This window comes from Athalia rosae, chromosome 2 (genome assembly GCF_917208135.1).
Source record: "Athalia rosae chromosome 2, iyAthRosa1.1, whole genome shotgun sequence".
In the NCBI taxonomy this organism is placed as follows: domain Eukaryota; kingdom Metazoa; phylum Arthropoda; class Insecta; order Hymenoptera; family Athaliidae; genus Athalia; species Athalia rosae.
In genome coordinates this window covers 2,047,579-2,066,683 of record NC_064027.1, presented here as the reverse complement: position 1 = coordinate 2,066,683, position 19,105 = coordinate 2,047,579, and the positions used below count along the sequence as shown (strand labels likewise).

The following is a 19,105-nucleotide window of genomic DNA, read 5'->3' as shown; positions in this document are numbered from 1 at the left end:
GAGTCGAGAAGACCGAGGGGTGCGCGCCCCTTTTTTTATTTTCTCTTCTTTCGAGAGGGCTACTTTTTTAAATACCAGCGTCTCGAGTGTTTTGCTTTACACGCGAAATCGCGACGTGGAAATCTGCACGCGAATATAACTTTCCGTTCCCGCGTTATGCGCGTACGATGATAGAAAAAAAAAAAATAATAAAAAGGATCCGAGAAAATGGTAAGAGTCGAGTGGAAAAAAGAGGGGAAAAAAATTCGCAGGCGGGTGGGGGGGGAGGGGATTCGTTGCGGATTATTCCGAGCGGATCGGAAATGCCAACCAATTATGTTTATAATAAGTAATTTGGTTTAATTAATCGATTATGCGCCTGATGTGGGTATACATATATAAGATATATATACATATTATACGCGCGGGTATATCAAGAGGGACCAGCGTGCATGCCTCTCTATACTGAGATCATAATTTTAGATAGGGCGGACAGCGGCGTGTACGCAAATTGAGGTGAGTTCTGAGGTCAGACTCTCTTGGCGAACGAACGAGCGCCTCTTCTCTTACTCCTTTTTCTTACTCCGCACAACTCTTCTTCCTACCATAATTATTATTATCGTAGTTGTTGTTGTTATTATCATCATTATTATCATTTCTGATGATGTTACTTTCATTATTATTATCATCGCCATCATCGCGGAGTTTGTTTGATAATCAGGCATCTTCGTACCGTCTTCGCATTCGTTTCATTCGCTTTTTTTTATCCAAGAATCGAATAAATTTGAATTTCATCTCATACTCTGGCGCAGATCCGGAGATCGAGAAGAAAATGTATCAACGGTATCGCCGGCGAACTTTCATTTTTTTTTTTTAGTGAATGTGAAAATCGGTATAACCCCGAATGTGGGCATTTTCGGCGCACCGCTTATGTACGAGAAATTATACATGTATTGATAAATTATCGACTGCAACGGCGGCGCAGACTCCGCCCCGTAACAGACTGTTGATCCCGCGAGCCGGCTGAAGGGGCGAAAATCGGTGTACCGGTCATCGCGACGGTATAGACGAAAAAATATAAACGAAATTACGATTTCTCTAGGGTGAAAAAACAGCACATCACACGGCCTATTGTCAGAGAAAAACACAGTGATTAGGGTAATCGAATTTTCTCGGACTACGTGATCAAAGTAATTTTATCCTGCCCATGATTGAACTTCTCGCTGCGAAAGATCTCAATTTTTTGTAAATGAAAACGAGTTTTTTTTTTTTTTCTCAAAGGAAAATCAAAAAATCTATTCGATCCTGAGATCGACGGGTTTTTTCCGAAAATTCTAGCAGCGCACGTCTACGATTGAATCGAAATTGTTCATCGGTGTGTATCATCAGGGTCGTCATCATCGTGATTATAATTTAAGTAGTTCCTTTCGTTTTTTTTGTTACGTACTATCGGGGGGGGGGGGGGGGGGGAATTGTTGAACATATAATACCTCCCGTATACCCAGTATAATAGTTGCGGATGCGCGCAGCGGAGGAGGATAAACATACGCCGTAAATAAGTGGAGGAATGCCTGTAGTGGCGGCTCAGGCTGTGTGAGATCAGGGTTGCATTTTGCGCAGCACGTAGAACGGCAGGTAATTTCACCTGGTTATACTGAACGAACGTAATCGTTACCCGCGCCGCGGCGCGCGCGCGCCGCCTGAATTATTTCCTTACCCTGTACGCCCGATGCAAAAACCAACGTCATCGAAGCGGGGAGGACTCCCCGATCCTTTTTCTTTCTTCATTCGAGCCTCGTCCGTTCGAAAATAACGAATCCTTCGAATTCGCGGAATCGTAATTTTTCTTCGGCACATTACCGGTGCGCGGTGTATCTCCTCCGGATTCAGAAATACCGTGGAGAGTCTTGGCATCCTCGTGCGATACGATAGTAAATCAGAATTCAATTTCATCCGAAAGATCCGAGATTTCGATAGCCCGGCTCTCTATCTCGGGAAGCCTGCGGTTTATCATCTACTTGGCTTATTCGCATCCCTCGTAATGCTACGCGCTTGTTGTTCTTATACATATGTACATAACATCATGTAACCTACGTAAACAGCCCCCGTAACGTGACTATATTTCGCATACATTGACGTGTCGTCTCCCGTGTTGTATCATCGCGGTGAAAATATATTTCCTAAACGTAGGTGGTCGTACAACGAAAGGATCCTCCGTTCCGCGAACCGCTGTGTAACCTACGTATATACAGAATATGGTATACATCGTACGATAATCAGGAGTTGGAAATGTGCGGAGGGTACTACTGCGAAATACGAGGGAAAAAATAAGTAACCCTCTACAGGCCAAATGTCGCCGTGTTTTACAACGGGTAATAATAGTTGAAATCTGCGCTGCCAATATTTCATCCGGTCACCCTTTTCGTTATATACAATACGGTTCTTCGTTTCTATTTTGCACATGTGCAACGAATCCAATATATATACACACACGAAGAACATTTGTCACTCGGGTATTTCCCGCAATTAAATTTCCACGTCGAATCTCGGCGATCTACTTTTCCGATGATCTAACGAAAAATTCACCAATGATTTTTTTCGTCTTCGAGCTTTTTTCATTCTCCTCTTTTTCCTACTAATTCCCCAAAGTACGTACGTACGTACGATACATGGGCGAACGTACACATGCGTTGGTACATATGTGAGGAAAGTTGAGAAAGGGGAAAATCGAAGACTTCAAGAGCTGCAGGTCCCCTACTTTTATAAAGAGGGTGAGTTGACCGAAGGACAGAGTCTTTATAGGGTGCGTACAGACGTGGGGCCGATATCAATATGTTGCTAAACATCAATTCTACCAGCTTTCGAGAGGACCGGACATCGGGTGATGGGAAAACCAGGGGGAAGAGGGAGGCCTAGTGTAAAATATTGCCAACGCATACGGAATGTCCAGATACACGTGCGGATTCGCCACAATCCAACGTCGTCGGATTCCTTCGAGAATAGAAGCTAGATTTTCAATTTGCACGGAGAAAATGAAAACATGGAATAAAAATCTACCGGGGTAAAATCCTCTCTAAAACTCGAACGAATTATTCCAAAGAAGGGAGAAAAAATAAAAAACCAAGAAGAAGGGAGAAAATGAAGAAAAACAAAAAACGAAATCCTTTGAAGGAAAAATCGCATCTGCAAGTAAATTATAGTTAAGGAAGCTGCGGAAGCGATGTACCTCGTGATGATAACCTCGCAGTATCGCGGGTCAGACGAGCAAAGAAATTCATCGATTCCTCCTATCTCTTTCCTTTTCGTTGCAATTTCCGAACGATCCGCTACAGATATAGGTGGTATATACGTACAGGGGATCCTTTTCATTTGGTTAAATAAACATCGAAGCGTCGTCCGGCGCCGGTTCGCTCTTCGGTGTGGAGGTCGGCTACGCGTTTATACTCTCATATCCATCCGTGTACACGTATACGCGGTATATACATATACAGCGAGCAATTTTCCAGCAAAGTTCTTCTTTTCCTCGGCAACGGCAGAAGTTGCAGCGGCAAAGTCCGGCGCGTCGTATACATCGCATAATATCGCGGCAAAGACCAGGAATGGAAAGGAACCACTTTACCTCCACTTTGCCGATCACCGCGCGGCCAGCAGCTACCTCGATGTTTAATGCATCGCACCGGACATTTCCATGTCAAACAAACAGTGCTTTGAGTCGCGGAATTTAAAAGGTTCTACCGCGAAACGACCCGCGCGAAGGCCGAGTACGTGTATAAGGTATACGTATTCCCGCGAAGATGTGTTTAACGTTCGACGGGGAAAAAAAAAAAAAAAACAACACGTCCAATTTCAATACCGGCGAAAAATCGGTCATCTTTATTTACGAACGTCCGCACGTTGACGATCTAGTTTATTTTTTTTTTGTTTCAATTTTTTCTGTATACTCCTTTCGTTTTCTGATACACTCCGCGTGGTACGCCGAGAGAGAGAGAGAGAGAGAGGGAAGAAGAGGGAGAGAGGGAGAGGAAATCGCAAGTGATCGATTGACTGCGAATTGGGAAAAGGGCCGGGGCAGCAGGATCGCGGTGGGGAGTCTGTCGCCTTCCCATAAAACAATCCCATGCACTCCAGTTGGCTAAATAAACGGAATTTAAATACCTACTCGATGGAGATAAAGGGCCATTCTCTTTTCTACAAGTAGGTATATACATAAACCTACTCGAAAGAACCCTTGAACGAAATTTATTTTACGACCAAACTTTACCCTCCTTCCTCTCCTTTCGACTCCGCACATATACCAATGGTAGACTATCTCATATTATTATCCCAACCGAAGTGCGAAATTATTTCATTCCATAAAATCGATCCCAGTTTCCCATTCTTTGTTCTCGGGCTTTTTTTAGAAAATCCCAGACGAGGTGTGAAAAATGCGGGGTCTTACTCGATTCTAATTTTATCTACCTAAAAAAATTAATGGAAAGGTAGCCAGTTTTTCGCTTTTTGAGGCAGATAAATTGAGCTTTCGCGGTGAGAAAAATTCGGAGCTCCATTTACTCAACGGATTCGTGTTCCTGGGATCAAAATACACAAGAAAAGTGCCCTTTCATCGATTTTAAAAATACTTCATTTTTTAAATCAAGTTTCCCATGCTTTTCATATGCATTTTGATCTCAGGAATTCGAATCCACAAGTTAAATTAATCTATCTATGAAATTGATCGAGTTATCGCCATTTTTCGATCAAAAAATTGAAAAATCAAGGATATTCCGATGGAATTAATAGAGAAATGGAAAATTATTTCGCATCATAGAATCGATCCCGTTTCTCTATTCCGTCGTCGGGCTTTTTTTTTTAGAAAATCCCAGACGAGGTGTGAAAAAAATGGGGTCTGGCGGGATTGGCATATACACGTGGAGGTCTTTCCGCGTACGGTGGTTGGTGAAATTGCATCACTCTTATTGCATTATTTAAAGAGCTGGACTTTTCACGGGGAACCTACCCACCTAGTGCGAGCGGCTTTTAAGAGCTTTCTATCCGCGCGAGAGGGAAACGCTGCCACGTTTTCTATAAGAGTGGGCACTTCACACAACTCCGACGGGCGCCGGGTATGGAATTCAGGGCGTCGCGACGCAGCTAAGACCGACGTCCCTCCTTTTTTCCTCTTTTTTTTTTTTTTTTTTTTTACTTCTCTCTCCTCTCCGCTCCCTCCTCGGTAACAACTCCGCGACTACTTTTCACTCCCGATACACGCCTCCCCCAAAACGGCCCGTCTAGTGTTTCGTTTAAACTCTTCGAGAGGGATTTATCCGAAGACTGCCCGCGAACAATCGACGACGGGGTGTTTATATTTGCTGGTATTTGAATCCCTCGCGATAAGCTCCACTTCCAGCATTTTGTCATACCCCGTTCGATGATAAAATAAAAGAAATGAAAAAAAAATACACCATCTTTTTGCAAATCTGAATAAAAAATGTCGCCGCAGTGATTTTTTGAGGTTCGTTACGCGTTTCATAACGAATAAATGAAAAACCCAAAGCTTGACCAGCTTCCGTTCAGCCTCGTTTAAAGTTCAAAATTGGTGGTTTTTTTGTTCGGACCCATCCATCCGTGCGATCGAATGAAATCTTACCTGGTGAGATGCCGAGTTTCGCATGAAGCGTCGCCGACGTACCGAGGTCGGGACTCGTCACGGGGGCAGCTATGGGGGGCGATAAATTAGGGTGCAGGTGAGGGGGCGCTCCACCCCCACTCGTTGGTACCAACGACGTCGGCGTTCTTTTAAACAAACTATCCGTACGCCATGGCGCGTCGTTGTCTCCCAGCCAAATTTTACCTGGAACAGAAAAATAACAGCAATCGTTACGGTGGACTCGGAAACAAAAAAAAAAAAAAAGCAAAAAAGTTCTTTGAAGAAAAGATCTTGAAACTTTTTTTTTTCCTCAAATCTTTCGGGGGTTCCATTTATTTTTCGCCACCCCGAATCCGCGCACACGCGATGACCCCAACGGCGATTGTAATTTTCGGCGGTTCTTGGCGTCGTATACGAGGGGAGAATTGAGACAATATTGATGACTAACGCAAATGAGAAAAGTAAGGAAAAAGACCGTAAGTCAGGGTGGCTTGCAGATGGCGTATTAATAACGTATCCCTCCGTATCATCGTCATCAACAGCAGCAGCAGTTCATCGTGGTATTGGTACAGGCGAAAGGACGCGTACGCGTACGAATTCAGCCCCGGAAAAGTACATCGGCATCGCAGCCTCGATTCACCCCCGTAACTCGTACGCGTATAATTAGCAGCCCGAACTTTATTGCTATGGATATTCCGCCCTCAGCTTCTCTCCGCCACACGTATTCGGATGTGTTCCGCAGTTCTAGCGTATGCAGTTTTCCCCTCACAATAATTTCGCTGCAGTAACAACGCGCGCGGATTCGCCCCAAACGCACCTATACCCTGCGGAAGGCAAAGCGGAAAAATCTTCGAAACGAACCATCGCATGCGTCGCACACATCTTTCGAGTCGTACCTATGTGCGGATACATATGTAACGGGTGTATGTAGTGTGTAGTCGTAACAATGCCCACACACACGTACGCGATGGTAGCCCCTCTATTATTTCAGGGCTCTACTCTCCGGCGTTCTAATTAGGCAGGACAGCAAACGAAGGGTCCTGCAGCAGACACCGGACTTCTTAGTTTTCCTTTTCTCATCTCATCCCACTTTGCAACGGTTGCCAAGAGTCTTAACCTTATACATATATACACATAGTTTAGATTTCTATGGAATATCCCGTGGAAACTACAATTGTATACCGTACGTAGTTTCCCTACGTTAATTTCCTCGCGTTATTTTTTCACGAGTCCGAAACCGCCGCCCGGTAAAGGAGATCGCACGTGTACCGATGTGACATTTTTTCAACGACCGAAAAAAGGTCTCGTGAGAAAAAAACTTATTTTTCCAAAATTTCATCGAATCTCTTTTTCGACGGTTTTCCACGAATTTCGTGGAGAACGGCGTTTGCCGTATTACTCATTCGTTCGTATAGGTATACACAAGAAGACACGGGTACAATATAAATACAGAAAATGAGTCAGACTCGGTATTTGCTTGATGAATGATTTAGCTCCAGAGACGCCATTGCGATGAATAGGGAGAATTAAGAGAAGGAAGAAGCGTGCAGGGTAGGGGGAGAGAAGGCAGATGAGGATGTTGGCATCGCGCGGAGGGGTGAAAGGGGCGCGACGAGATGAGAGTGGAACTGAACTAAAGTAAGCGCGGGGGCGTCGGACGAGGAAGAGGAAAAAGAACGAACGAGCGAGAGAGACAAAAGAAAAACGAAGCTGGCGCTAACTAAGGGCGTCGGCTAATCAATATCATCGAGAAATGGCTGCTGCCACTTCCTCCGTTCGCTTCGTCGTCCCCTACCGATCGGAATTATTCGATAACGAGCTTCGAAAATTAATACACCTGCATAGATTAAAAAATGAAAACCAACCGCCGTATGAACTGGTAATTTCCCAATTACACCGCGTCGTTCCGAGCCGACTCTCCTCCTTTTCACGTCGATATACACTTTCGAAAACGATCGCGTACGCAGATGCGAAAGATTTTTCTCTTCGCCCGCATAAACGCGTGCGGCGTGTCCGGTGAAAAAAGCGGTTCGCCGTAGTACAGCCATACGTATACACGGCACACCTCGCACGAGCGAGTGTGTAGGTCCAGCTATACGTGGACAGATGAAAAGGGAATAAGTAATGTAAAGCTCCATTATGCCGAAATGGTGGCGAGGAGGGTCAGCCGAGGGATGCCACGGGTCAGCCAATCCCCCGGGGGGCCGTTAAAGTGAAATACTCCCGAACGTAAGGTGGTGGTGGAGGACGGTAGGTATAGCGGTATAGAAGCGGAGAGGAGACGGGGGTGCAGCGGCGGTAGCGGAACAACCGGCGGCATCGGCTACCGGCGTCCCTCCTATCAAGGGGGGTTCGTTCGCGTGCGCGCGGGTGAAAAAGGGAAGAAAAAGGGCCGAGGTATGGGATAGGTAAATCGTTGTTATCTGGACAGTGATAAACCCCGCGACCCAACGGAATCGAGCACAGCACGCGCTCCCGCGAATGGCCGCAAATGGAGATGCAAAAAACCGTTTACCTTTTTTTTCACCCTCCCTCCCTCCCTCCCTCCCTCCTCGTCGGTGTTTCTACTTTTCTCCGGACTACGCGACGTCGACGCGTATTTCGGAAATTCCAGGGAATCGGAAAAAGTATGGATAAAACTTTCGCTTGCTTCACGATGTATAAAATAATATCCCGATGTGTGCGGGGAAGTCCTGGGGCAAGAGCCTCGAGCATCTCGCGTGGGATGCAGGCCCGGTATATCCCGGCAAGAAAATTCGGACCAGTGGTTCCTTTAATCTCGTGGTGTTTGCATGCCACCTTCCGTCCCCCTTCTATAGGCTTTTCTTCCCTACTTCTGATGCAGGCGCGGAATGCCCTCTCAATCTACGACCTACAGCGAGTTTAGTCGCCCCGCAGGCTAAACAGACGAAACAAACCCCCCCCCACCCCCCCACCCCCGTTTTTTGTACGCATACTTCGGTGGGTATGTAAGTCCGTGTACCTACATAGGGGTAGGTATGTATGTACAGTAGACGGGTGGACTTTGGTCAAATCAGAGTGACCGGTGGGAAGAAAAAAATAACGAAATTTCCCAAGTAAATTGTGTAACGATCGCGTACGTGCAATGCACGTGGGTATAGGTATGTACAAGTTTTTATATTTCCTCGACTCGGAAAATTTCAATTTAAACTTGACTCTACGCTAGTATATATATATATGTGTACCGACTGCACATGGGTATTATATAATATGAGGGGTATAGCGGGAGGAAAGAAAGAAATAGAAAAGTGGCAGGGGGGGGGGGGAGGGGGAGAGGGAAGGGGAGGGGGAGGTGCGCGGGATGCGAATAAAGCGAACGATATAAGATTAATAGTGGACGTAGAAGCCGAGGGCTAGATCGAACCCGAAGCGAGATGGAGAGTCGGAGAAGAAGAGGAGAAGGAAAAAGAAAAAAAAAAATAGGAAGAAGAGGAAGCGGAGGAGGAAAAGGAAGGTGAGGGTGAGGGGAGGGGAGGGGAGGGAATGCTATACGTAACCCTCTGCAGGCGGGCAGGACTCGTCGGTTCTTCTCTTTGAAGATGGACCACGGATAGCGGGATAGTGGCCAAATTGAATCCTGTTTAGGACGCGCGCGGGAAGAGTCGATAGAATGGGATGAAACTAGCTATATTTTCTCTCCCTTCCTCGCTCGCCTGTAACGCGCATACCTACCCTACCCTTCTCCTTTTTATTTTCCATTTTATTTTCGCCTCTTCTATATACGATTTCTCTTGTTCAATAACTAAATTGTCCCGCAACCACTCCGCCCCACTACCGAGGTGTTCCTTGTACGCTCCGTCGCTACGTCGCGATACGATCTGCAAAGATTTTATTTTTTTAATTTTATCGCGTCAACCCTTAAATTATGCGGGGTTCTTATTCCTTCCTGATTCGAGTTTCGTTTTTTTTTTTTCTCTTCAGTCATTTTCGAAACATCTCAACCGGACGGTTTTTTTCCGTTACGTCATTATCTGCAGCACACGCAGCGATGAAAAATATTTCGATAAAGTCATCGACCAATCTAGCCGTTGCGATTAGGGTTACGATTAGAAACTCGCTGGGCGCGTCTTATCACCGAGAGTAGTAATATAAAGCAAGTTGTACAGGTATATTCCTAATGTACATTTCTAGTTGAAAATTTCCTCACAATCTGTCGTAAAAAAATCTCTAAACAATGTAATTGCGATTGTTGTCACGTCATCATTTTTGTATCGGTAGTAATTCGTCCGTGTCAGTATTTTATGTAAATATCTGCCAAGGAAATGAAATTTGAGAGATAAAAATAGAAAAAGAATCCATTTTCTGCTGCTCTGTAGCTACTCTGCAATTATCTGCGGATTTCTGCTGCTAGTAAAAATTAAAAATGGTAGCTAAAATCAAAGTTCGTTCAAGTACGAAGGTATAAGACAGCTGCTTTTATAGCTCGCCTTACCGCGATTACACTTCCGGAAGAGTATAATTCTCTTGCGGTTCAGACCGTGTGCATGACGTCCCCCTGCCCCTCTGTGACACCGCGGGGAAAGTCGATCAATAGCCTCACTACTGCGACCCCCATTTCCACCCCCTATTCACCCCCTTATTCCACCCACTCTGCGCGAACCTTTCTCTGGATCATAATGCCGTTCGCAATATACGAGTTATATGTGTGTACAGTGAAGTGTGTGAGTTTAGATGGACCGGATGAATCAATTAGAAATGAGAAAAAATCTTATTTTTAGAATTCTCGAATACGAAGTTAACAAATTATGAATCAGGGGGAGAAAAATTCAGGACCGCCATCGCGTTGACATAAAAAATATACATGGGTGTACCTTATATATACCTGTTTATGGGGAGGTTATTTTTCTCATCCCCCCCGATTCTATTTTCGCTGCATCCCATTAGCCGTTGGGTACGTATATGCCGCATATACAGGCGGGATCGGGCCAATAAAACGTGAATAATAAAAAGGTGATGGGGTGTATATGCATATGTATACATATGTGCCTGTATAATGCAAGCATATATGTATATTTTATGTACATTCGCCGCGCGCCCCTACGTAAAAGGGTTGCGCTTGCGCGATCCGCCCCTCCAAATTCACCCCTGTTCGCGTTTCACAGAGCCACCCCTTACGACGAACCAATCTGCATGTGATTCGCGCCTCTCTCACCGCCATTTTGAAAGAGTCGATAAAAAAAACGAACTCCATAGGCAGATCGAGACGTCCGGAGGAAACGAACGCCCAGACCAACCTCCCGGGTCACCTACCTACGATATCTGAATTACGTGTACTTTTTTTTTCTGTTTTTCTTGTCCGACTCATGATTTCTCCTTTTTTTTTTCGTCTCCTCGTCCGAAAGACGCTTGGCGCAATCTCAACGAAACCTAAAATAGAGTCTCGTAGAATATATTTATCGATTATCAAACTAGGTTATCTTACGATACCCCATCATGTGGAAATTGAAAATCGGCCCAGTCTTGGGCGGTGGTCGAAATCAAGTGCCCATGCTTTTATCACACCTTTCGAATGTAAGAATAATCGAGAATCGATTGAAAATTATAAAATTCTTACGGAAAAAAAAATAAAAAAGAACTGATACCGCAGGATTGCTACCTAATACAATATGATATAATATGTTCATCGTGAACTGCATTGGCGAATGAAATGAATAGAGAATAAAAAAAAAGAAGAGAGAGCAGGAGCTATGCATAGACGAGGATGTTCGTATCGCGGTCTGTCGAGAAGGGGTGTGGGGGTAAAAAAAAAAAAAAAAAACTACAAAATCTGTAAAATGTGAGGCACGAAATAACGGTGGAAACGTACGTTGCATCATCAGTGAATTTTCTATAGATACAGATATAATACCAGCCGATGCATAATACGTGTTAGTTACACCACCACATATACCCAGACGCAACGCGTAAAAAAAGACGACGTAACTAGGAGCCGTATACGGGAGGACAGCCGCGCGATTCGCTTTTGTTAAAGTTAGCTCGAGTAAAATCATCCCCCAAAAAACCGTAGGGGTTTAAAAAAAAAAATAAAAATAAAATAAAATAAACCGGGAGAATCGAATAAAATGTAGGAAGCAAACTATGTAAGATAAAAAGAAAACAAAAAAAAAAAAGAAAAAAGGCAGAACAGTTCAAAATGTTTGAGGAAGGGTGCAGCGTGCAACACATAGCTCGTTCTATCTATAATATATATATATAGGAGGAAGCTGCTCCAATGGAGAGACGAATTTCTTGGTAAATATGTACGCGTTACACATATACGTATGCACGTACCGACGTTGCAACTGTTTGCGTATAGGGTTTTGTAAGAGTTTTGGGTCGTGTTTTGGGGGGGAGGGAGTGAGTGAGTGAGAGAGAAAAAAAAAAAATAAGAGAGAGTTAAACGCGTGCGGGGTGCGTGCCGGAGCGACTGCAGATGCCAGAAACGATGATCATGGGGTTGCGTGGCTGCAGCTTCTGCACCGATTCTCCACATGCGCACACGCGATTATCCGTGTATGGGTACAGGTATATATACGCGAACGAAAGGAGAGAACGTGGCAAATGACGGGACAAAGTAGGTAAAGGTAAAGGTAAAGGTAAACGCTCAGCGGTCCAGGACGAAGGTTGTGAAGTGAAATGGAGGAGAGGAGGGAGGGAGAAGAGCGAGAGTCACGGGGTAGGTATACAGGCATATGTATACCGTATACGGTACATATGTACCTATGTATAAACCCTACGTGTGTGCGATGCACGGTGCGCGGCGCGCGCGCGCGCGCGCGCTTCATCCATTGTGATTGTAAATTTAGAAACCCAAGCTTGTCTAACCCCTTGAAAAGCTTCGTACACAATATCAATTCGTTGCCGTACACATCCCCTCAATTTTTTTTTTTTTTTTTTTTTTCACCTCCCATTTACCCCCTCAAAAGTATATAATATATATATATACCACTGTAATGGTACACTAACAATAAAAACCGCACGCTGGCTCGTTTGGCCGGTGAAAGAAAAAAAAAAAAAGTATCCATCGAATATACGTACATATACGTGTACGAAAGGAAGAAAATGATCGATATAAAGAAGAGAGGATAAAAAATCATTACGAATGCAAAAAAATCATCGCATCACCGTCGTCTGTACGGCTAAAAACGGAGAGTCGCGTCGCAAGGGGGAAATAAAGGGAGGGGGGTGGGGAGGGGAGGGGAGGGGGAGAGGTAGGTCGTTTTGGGATTTAAAAAGAGGGGTTGTGATTTTTTACACAGATTATTCGTACGCCGTTCGTTCGCGATGGGCGGGATCTCACGTTCGCCGAACAACCAATGCCGGAGAGTCCCCGAGAGCTTTGAATCGAGGCGTATTATGTGCATATACCTCGTATACAACGCGGATAAAATTCTGCAATTTTTATCTCCGAAGATTTACTCCTTCTTAGCAGGTTTCCGTACAACGTATGTATGTACCTACCTACCTACCTACGTACCCGCGTGTGTATAAAATACTGTATTAGGCGGTACGGTCGTTTCAGTGTTGGTGTGTAAAAATATGTACCCGCGCGTATACAGAAATACGAAGAGGGAGAAGATTGCGGCCGGAGACCAGGCGGACGGAGGCTGCCGCTACCGTTGACGACGCGTCGCGATCTGCCCGCGTGGACGTGGACGTCCGTTTCCACCATATCGATGGGTTATTCATTGTATATATCGCAACGTGTGCTCGAGAGAAATAAGGTATATATAAGTTAAGGTATATATGTACGTACGCACTACAAGGATCAGAGAAAAACTGGTTGGTATTATAAGCCGCGCATTCGCGAACGGCGAACCAAGAAGATGGAGAGAGAGAGAGAGAGAGAGAGGGAGAGGGAGACCGGGACGCGCCAAAACCGCGTTGCACGATGTCCATCTCGGAGGCTTAACTTCGTACACACACGTATCATAATATCGCGTATACATCTCTACGCGTCCGATGTACAAAAATGTTGCACATGTACGATGTGGTGTATAGCTTTATTCTTCGTGGATTTTTTCAGTCTCCGGGATACATAGTTTCGAGGAGTTTTTTTTTTTTTTTTTTTTTTTCTCTATTCGTCTTTCTCAGCATTTTACACGACGCGAATTTTACGGGAATCAATTACGCGAAATAAAAAAAGCTAAAACAAAATGAACTCCGCGATCCAGTTGACATGGAATGTCCTATTAAAAATAATGGACACGGTGGACGCGCGTATCTATACAGTGTATATACAAATTGCGGTACCGGACTGCAACTTTATACGTACATACCGCACCTGCTTATCACACGCGATAATTATTGTACGTTATACCGAGTTACATACGCTAATTAATTTTATGTATATATGTAGGAATACATATGTATATATAATATACTTACGTACAGAGTCTGTTTCGCTCTCGGATCGCGGCAGGCAACGCTTTCCCGGTGAAATTATCATATTTAAAATTAATGAAAAAAAAAAAAAAAAATAGGTGTACGACGGAATGACCGTAAATTTCTCTAATGATTCAACGCCGTTGATCCTCGGATCGTATAAGCGAATAATACGGTCGGAAAAACCTTTGGAAGCAAGAATATAGTATATAAGGCGCGATCTTCGCACGGAAATAGACCGATTGCCAGACTATGCGTAACAATGATAATAATCGACGTAAATTTATGTACATAAAGTAATATCGACGTCGTTGCCTAATTTCGGTCAACTTTTAACGGTTAGATTAGATTAGCCTGTTCAGGGATTTAGAGGCGCGTGCTCGTGTGTTTGGTCTATACGTTCGCTCAGCTGCGTGCATACGATATATATATATATATGTATGTATGTACATGTTGCAACACGCACGTAGTGCGGCACTCGAGCGATCAAATAAAAAATAATTGTTTGAAAATGCATGAGTCAATTTATATCTCCGTTACACCTTATTATATACATTGTATATACGTAACGTGTACGTCATCCGTCCGTTTCGCTTTAAAAGTTTAACGCTAGTCGAATCGCCGAAAAAAAGAGAAGATGGCGATTCCGAATTGTGCGATTCGGATATGCGCGAGTAGATAAACCGAAACAACCAATAATGTAATCGATATTTTTGTCACCGAGTACCATTATCAGGTGTATACATTCATCTGAATATATACATTTACGTTCAAGTATAATACACGCGAACGCCCACCAACACCGTGTCAGTTATTCGCCCGAGTGACACGTACGCCCGTTAAACTTTTTACTCTCTCTCTCTCTCTCTCTCTCTCTCTCGATGCATTCAGCCCAGCGCACGAGTCCTTTTACAAACATTGGGTAATCGAGGCCAGATAGTTAGCGATAAGGGAGGGCGCGCCTCAGTTTTACACGTTCAACGGTCAATATAATTATCAACGAGAAACGTACAATAAATCAAATATCACGCGTAAACTCGACTATCGCCGGTAACCTGGATGCACGACTCCTCACCACCACCTACTCTCCGCACCCCTTCCTCCCCCCCCCCGCCCCCTCGATGTACGTATCTGTGATAGTTTCCGAGTGTACGGACGGATCTACTTATCGATACGGTGCTCGTTCGTTTCTTCGATTTTACATTTTGTCGATAATTTTAAGAAATATATTTCAACGAAAAATGAGACCGATCTACCGCGGACCCGCTGCACATCAGTCAATTACTTTATAACGCGACGCGTGAGTCTCGTTTTAAACGAGCTGAGGTAGAATTGAAAAGAGAATCGGGGATCGGATAAAGATCGTTTTGGATCGCGGCACGGTGTGTGTGTGTGTGTGCGTGGGGTAAAAGAGAAAAAGATTTGGACCGCACGCGGGAGATTCGGTAACGAAACCTTGCAGATATACACATTATAGAAATGCAACGAGAGCAGATAAAATACGAGGGGGATTTTCGTTCGATATTTCTTTCTCTCGCCAGCGATTCGTATCTTTTCGGAGTTAAAAACGTCCGGTTCAACGTCATTCGAACAACGGATTTCGTCCGATTCGAATGATCTTCTCCCTATTCATTCATTTTTTTCATCAAAAAACTATTCGCTTAGTTATTTCGAATCGTTTTCTGCGATGGAGGGTTTGAAAATTAAAAACATATTCAGATTTTCATCGCATTTTTTGTACAGACCGCTTGTACGGCTGACATCTTGGTCACCCTTCTCGCGGACAATGAACACGTGGTCAAGCACCGGAGCGAGGAGTGTAATACGGGGAGACGGCATCACGGAGGTGATTGCCTGATAGTAAAAACCGCCGTGTCGTACGATGACTCCTAGTCGCTGGCTGCTGCAACGTCATCGTTCGTTGAACGTTCCGAGAGTTCTTTTCGAAAGCAACGTGTGACGGAAAAAAAACGTTGTCTCTCGTTCAGATTCAGGTTTCGAACAGATTTTCGTTTGCAGATATATCGCGAGGATTCCAAAAATGACGATTTTTTTTTTTTCGTTCAAATATTTCAGGAGCAGATCGTCGAACGTTCGTTTTCATCCCGTGGGAGTCATGCAGATATTGTTGTATATCGCAGGGATTACCGTTGCATCGGGCTGACGCAGTTCGATTAGGTTGGGGAGGGAATATCGGAGTGGGGTGAGCGAAGAACGCGGGCCATGAGAATATTCGTTGAATTAAACTTTTCGGTTGAAAAAAAAGGCGAGTTTTTTAACGCGTCGTCATCCCTCGGCGGTCCGGGATTTCGTGTGTATTGTTCCCCCGGATTTCAAATTCGCGTAAAAACTGCAGCCTGCGTCCCCCTTTTAACGTACATATATCTATATATACAGACGCATGTAAAAATGAGCATTGTGAGGGTTCAGTTTTCTGTGTGAAAAAACGTTATTTTACCTGTATTATATTATATGAGTATACGGTAAACGCGGCGATGGTATATGTATATATATGTATATACGAGCGGGGAGAAATTCGAAGCTTCGCTTTTTTTACGAACGGGTTTTTAGGGGCTGAAATTTTTTTTTTTCGACAAAGTTTTCAGGTAAATTTCACCATATTTTGGAAGATCACCGTACAAGGGGGTAGCCCGGCGACGTCGAAGACTCGGGGGGTCGAGACATCCGTTCGCTGCATATTCACCGGATTTTAAAAGTGGGTAGAGAATAAAAAAAAGAAGACACATACGCGTTCAATGGATCTGGAAATCCAGGGAAAGAAGCGAAAAAGAGAGAGACGAAAATTAAAGGTATAGGAAGGGTGCTGTGGTACAAGGGTTTTATACAATTTTTTCCTCTTTTCTCCATAAAACTACCTTGCGCAGTCTTTAGAAATTTTGGAATTCGGGTCATGGGAACGTACGTTAACTGGAAAAATTTCTTCATTCCCCCAAAAAAACGATCGTTCGATTTTTTCCTCTTCTCACGTTCCACATAAGCGCAACGGCGTATGATTCCGACCTATATATCCACGCGAAATGATCGAAAAATGTTACCACGAAATCGCGACAATTTTTCGACATAATCATCGGAGACTTTTTTTCGTTTCGGGGGCGTCTCGTTATAATGGAACCGCGACGTTGATCCATGTGCATATGGTTATACGGCACAAAGCTGTTGCGTTGCTCGGTGTTTTTTCCTTTTTGAATTTTTTTCTTTTTTTGATTTTTTTCTCCTTCCCCGTTTCTTCTGGTCCTTTATTCGCCGGCTAATCCCGGGGTAAGACGAAACAGTATTACTCTTATGAAAATATCAGGATTCTTGGAGCGTGGCATCATCTTTTCAGCATAATACCGGGCGTATAATGTCTCGGCAGGGCATGGTTGACGTGATCCCAGAAGATTCGGTTAAGGCTCCGGGGTCCTGGGGCCCAGATTAGAGGGTGGTATATTTTCTTCATCTTTTCCTCCACGGGGAGAGGGTGGCGAATACCTTATGTAATACGCAATATATAGATATAATATATATGTATATCCGTATACCTATACGTCGGAGGTGAACGTTGCAGCAAAAGGGACTGCAAAGTATATATACGAGTGAATGACGGGACAATGAGGGCAGTCTGATGCACGCGAGCGGTTTATGACGATTCGGTATATTTAGTTATAAAGCAGCAGCAGCAGCAGCAGCGGCAGCAAAGGCGGAAAGCGAGTGTTCAATGCGGTTCGGATTTCTTTACATATATCGCAACGCTGCCTGCACCGCTGCAGCGTCAACGGTGAAATTATACGAGGAGGCGGTGGGGGTAGTAGCGCCTACACAACCGATCCCGCACCCCTAGGAAGTTGATCCCGCTTCACCTCGTCGTTTTAGATGACCTCAAAGTAGGTATAACAACCAGCCCGGTTTATTAACGGGATTATTAGTCCTCTAGGAAATTCGATATCGCGATCGGCGTTTTCCCGACCGCGTATACATATTATACCGATCGATCATCGATTCAACGTACGCGCTACGCGATATCGATACGGCATAAAAGCAGCACGCGCCGAACAATTTAGAATCGGTAGAACCGCAGGAACGCCAATTCGTGAATGATCGATAATAATTATGACGTTCATATTCATGCGTACGCGGCAGCTGCGGGAGATACGATTATAAAAGAAAGAAAAAACTAATCCCGGCAATCGACGAAATAAAATTTCCAACGCGCTCTGCCGCAGCAAGACGTTAAAAATCCGGGCGAACCGCTTTTTCTGAGAATCCGTGGTACGCGAAGATTGACAAAGTCAATTTGGCAGCCGGGAGGGACACCGGCGACGTTGAACGGCGTCGGGGGTAGGGGAAGAAGGCTTTGAGGGTGTCCCGGAAGGGACGTTGCTTTAAAAGTGCGTAAATAAATAGGGGCTAAGAAATAGGTGGCGCGTGGACGGTGCGTCCGGCGGGGCTCGGGGTCCTCCTTATCGTCGTCCACCGCGTACAGGGTTATCGAAGAAAGGAAAACCGGCGGTCCCGTGCGAAAGCTTCCCGCGCGCGGCCTCCGCCGGCTCCTCTCCTCTCCTCTCCTATCTTCCTCAAGGGTGACGCGCCGCGCGACTACTCGGGGCGTGCTCACCCCAGACGTTCGCGCGATAATCTAATAAAGGGCCTTGGTCAGCCTTCGCTGAACCCGAGAGGACCTCGTATTCCCACCCCTTTATTTTTTTTTTTCTACTCCTTCTCTCCGCCGCTGACCCGTCTTCTTTTTTTTAGTCTCTCTCTTTCCTTTTCTCGGGAGCGCCGTCGAGGAGAGAGCGGAATCCGACGAACGTCTTTCGGGGATATGCGAAGGTAAATATTACCTCAAAAGATTTCGACAACAGACGGCAAATATTCGAAGCCTTAATTCGGAACGTACTCCTCCTGGAAATAACCGTCACCCCTCTATACGGTCTACGGTACGTTTATTCGCTAATAAAAGGATATCAAAAATAAACAGGCGGGAAAAGTTTCGCGCAGAAGAGGATGCGGAATTTTTTTTTATGTTCCAGATACTTCATCGATCGTTGGATCGTTTTTTTTTTATCGTTCTTCGCCTCGATCCTATATCGGTACACTGCGTTGAAAATAACGCGT

The 19,105-nt window shown here is 44.7% G+C and overlaps 1 protein-coding gene across 2 annotated transcripts in view; it reads right to left on the bottom strand.

Moving 5' to 3' along the window:
• LOC105684062 (POU domain protein 2-like) overlaps window positions 1-19,105 on the bottom strand; it is an 89,401-nt gene that overhangs the window by 38,272 nt on the left and 32,024 nt on the right. For both annotated transcript variants that reach the window (XM_048651009.1, XM_048651008.1), the window contains one exon: window positions 5,606-5,809. In XM_048651009.1, the coding sequence (XP_048506966.1) occupies window positions 5,606-5,809 (204 nt within the window). The remainder of the gene's footprint in view (window positions 1-5,605; window positions 5,810-19,105) is intronic.